Source organism: Phanerochaete carnosa (genome assembly GCF_000300595.1).
Source record: "Phanerochaete carnosa HHB-10118-sp unplaced genomic scaffold PHACAscaffold_12, whole genome shotgun sequence".
Lineage (NCBI taxonomy): Eukaryota > Fungi > Basidiomycota > Agaricomycetes > Polyporales > Phanerochaetaceae > Phanerochaete > Phanerochaete carnosa.
In genome coordinates this window covers 1,291,121-1,294,695 of record NW_006767639.1, presented here as the reverse complement: position 1 = coordinate 1,294,695, position 3,575 = coordinate 1,291,121, and the positions used below count along the sequence as shown (strand labels likewise).

The 3,575-nt window shown below is 49.5% G+C and overlaps 1 protein-coding gene across 1 annotated transcript; it reads left to right on the top strand.

Annotated features, from left to right (window-relative positions):
- Positions 1 to 1,832: 1,832 nt before the first annotated feature.
- Positions 1,833 to 2,768, top strand: PHACADRAFT_105706 (uncharacterized protein; the record flags this gene model as incomplete). The annotated part of the gene is made up of 3 exons (XM_007401398.1): positions 1,833 to 1,996; positions 2,193 to 2,320; positions 2,587 to 2,768. Coding segments are annotated over 3 exons (474 nt in total), but the record flags the coding sequence as incomplete, so codon positions are not given.
- Between the last annotated feature and the right edge of the window lie 807 nt (positions 2,769 to 3,575).

The window sequence follows — 3,575 nt, the reverse complement described above, 5'->3', positions numbered from 1 at the left end:
AAGTTTGCTTTTGCCCCTAGCAAGCGGCGATGATTTTTGTACGGCACACCGCTGCGGGGAGTGGCTCATGCAGCTTCCTTCATATTCGAACGGCGCGATGGGTGTCGTTCATCCAACGGGCGCATCACGACATGACAGGGCTGGTTTCTGGCCTCATGGGACCAGGCCTGTATCTGAAAATGACCGTGCGTGAGAATGGTACAAGCACGCTTCATCGACGCGTGCGTTCTAGTCGCGAACCGGCTCGCCATCGTGACATCGGGCATCCCCACGTCAGCAGTGCTTGTCTAGCAAGACAAAGACCAGCCTAGCTCTTTCACGCCTGCGGCCATCCGGCTGAATCCTCGCAGATACAACTTTCCGAAGAGCAGTATAAAAATTGAATGATAAACAGGGTTTTATCGAGCCTTAACATTGTGCCCAGCGTACACACTCCGCTGCGTCAGGCTCAGTAGAGTTATGCCAGATACCACTGCTCTGTCGCGACGGTCATTACTGCCACAAGGAGGGGAAAATTTACACTCGAACATATTTGCAGCCGAACGACTCACCTATAGCCTCTGAGGACATTGAAAGAATGTCCACGATGCCAAGCTCGATCGCCATCACGTCGCTATCATCGTATGGGATGGATGTTAGCGGGCTTGGGAGGAGCTAGCGGGGAGTGAGAATTCCGATAATTTGTTAGCGCCTAAGGATGTCGAGGACACTGAGAAGTCTGGTGAGGATTCTTGATCGCGGTGAGAAGGCAATCCAATATCTAATATAATAAAACACCTCGGGCGTCAAATCCCCGAGACAAAGAGGCACTCTCATTGGCCAGTGATCCCCTCTCACGAGGCGCCTCTCACAGGGGCGCTGCACGCCCAGCCAACCGAAGGTTGGCGGCGGGCGGCGCGTTCCTCTCATTTCTCATTCGATTTCTCTTAATTCTCTTCTGAATTCTTCTCTCAATATCTTTTCTCAATTCGCTCTGCCCGTGCGTAGCACGGGTCACCCTCTCGTTAATATAATATGCCTTGCAAAGGGCGGATATATCTAAATACGGTAACATTACGCGGTGCGCGTCATATCGGGAAGTCGGGAAAGGCGCGACGCCTGATAGCGGATCACTGTACGGGCGTCTCGAACAAGAAAGCCGTCGGTGATGCTTACGTAGCTGTCGAAAAACGGATGTATCCACGTATCGAAGGATTCAAAACAGAGCGTACTTGTTAGATCTGACAGTTCCCCAGCGGCAGATACTCGTCGAAGACGAGAGGAAAGGGACGCATGTTCGGAATTGAGCACTTATGGAGTTATAGGTGGAGCAGATGGCAGCACGGAAACCCAGTTTCCTATTATTCTCAAGTATATTAACGGTCTTTCCATCCCCTCAAAGCTCAAAGTGTTGAGTTCCCACATCTATACTGGTTTCGCTCCACAATGGGATCAGCTTCTGCGGTGCCAACGCCTTCAGAAGCCCTTCGCAATCTTTAACGAAGTACTATTCTGTTGTAAAATGTCGTGCATCTGGAAACGTGACATCTGGAAAGGATTATAACAATAATTTTTGATCGAAGACCGTCAAGTTCACTCATAAACTGTGCAAGCAGTAGCTCACCCCAAAAAACTCTCCTCCTTGCTTCCCCACGTTGATTATGTCGGCGCAGTCAAACCAGGTCCTTGTTCAGACATATTTACGAGTGTAAGCATCGCCATTGTGCTTATTTGGCGACCCAATAATTACGTCTTTATCTTCTAGTATTACGGCCAGCTATATCAATGCAGCTACCGCGTGCAAGTACATCCATTGTCTCCAATTGCATCGCTCACACAATATTCGTCCCTCAGGCCTCGTCATATATGAGTTTCTGATTACCATCGGTGACGAGATCAAGATTGTGTGGAGGAGGCCAATTACTGCACGTGCCGTCCTCCTTGGCTCGGTACGATGGTGTATGCTCCTCTCAGCCGTCCTGGATCTTGCGCCGGAAACTGCGAATGTGAGCCTTAGGTACATTAGACCGTGTGCAATCTATGATAACGCTTCTCACAGGAGTAAGATCAGCTTGTCTAAGGCCCGTGGATAGAGGAGCACTTGCTAAAACTTGACGTATAGCTGCGCGCCGCTTGAAATCCTGTACTGGACATTCTTCCTCGTTCAATTCCCCCAGGCCGCACGTACGCTTTACATGATCTGTTCAAATCAGAAAATTCTCTGATTTATACATGCCAGTCTTCTCTGCCGCGCGCGTCTTCGCAATCTGGAATAGGAGCTATGTCTGGTCGCTGGTGGTGTTAACGCTAAACATGACGCCGTTGGCGACGAATCTAGTGCGTACCGCTGTTGATTGAACCTTGCACACGCTCTAGTTGACGCTTCTATGCAGTACAGTGCGGTAATGTCAAAGTATGGGTTCGTTATGGAGCCGCTTACCGGACCGACATGTCTCACAGAGCTTCAGTTCTCTGTGCGAACATATGGCATGTGGGTGTACATATTTTTCTGGTGCAATTTCGGAATACTGAATTTGCAATATAGACGTACGTTCCGGGGTCGGAACCTTCTAATATTTCGGAAATATTGATATCGCCTGCTCATAGTCGTGTACATCACACGTGGCTCACTCATCCTCGCCGACGCTATCGTGCTCGTTCTAACATGGATTAAGACATTTGGACACTGGAAGAGTGCCCGCCGACTCAGCATGAGAGTTTCACTGACGACGTGTCTGTTGCGCGATGGTCAGCAGTCCTTAGAGTATCTTCACATTTTCCGTTGCTGACGCCCAACTATCCATGCAGGAACTATGTTTTTCATGCGAGTGCGACTCATTAGTCTCATCGGATGGAATATCTGACAAGAGACAATGGATGTAGAGCTCTGCTGGCAATAAATATATCCCAGCTGCTGACACACAGCATCGAGCAGCAGGAGGCATCGCTCGTTGGCGCATTGATGATGAACCTGGTGCGGACCTTACATTTCGTTCGCCCTTTCTTACTCATCAATTAATCACACAGCCTTCGGTGCTCATCAATCGCTTCATAATTAACCTCCAGACGGCAGGCGAAGCGATGTTGGACTACTCTGTACACACAAGTGGCCAGCAGCAAGGACAGCCAATGCTGCAGTTTAGAAGGCAAGCGAATCGGCCAGGCGACATGGGGGAGATGCTGCAAGATGGCTGGAGCGATGAACCCCGAGATGGAGGAGATGATGCTGCAGAATTGGGCGAAGAAGGACCCTATGAGACCGGTGCCGAAGCTCGAGCCGGCGTCGATGATTAAGCTGGGCCCAAGGATACGCTCTGATTTTAGATGAATAGCAAGACTTGTAACTTATGCGAGCAGTGAACTCGAAGACTATGAAATCGACTGGTCTCAAGTGAGCGGTGTACCGCCAGACTCTGATGCGTAAATATGTGTTTTTGGGGGTGGTGGTTACTTTTTATATTGTAGGTAGCTATCCAAGATAGAAACTCTCAGCAAACTAAATCTACTCAAGTGTCTTCACACAGGTTGCACCATGCATTCGGGCATATCTCGCAGGTCCTGCCAAAATGATCACTTACAGGACATGCGGCGCTCTA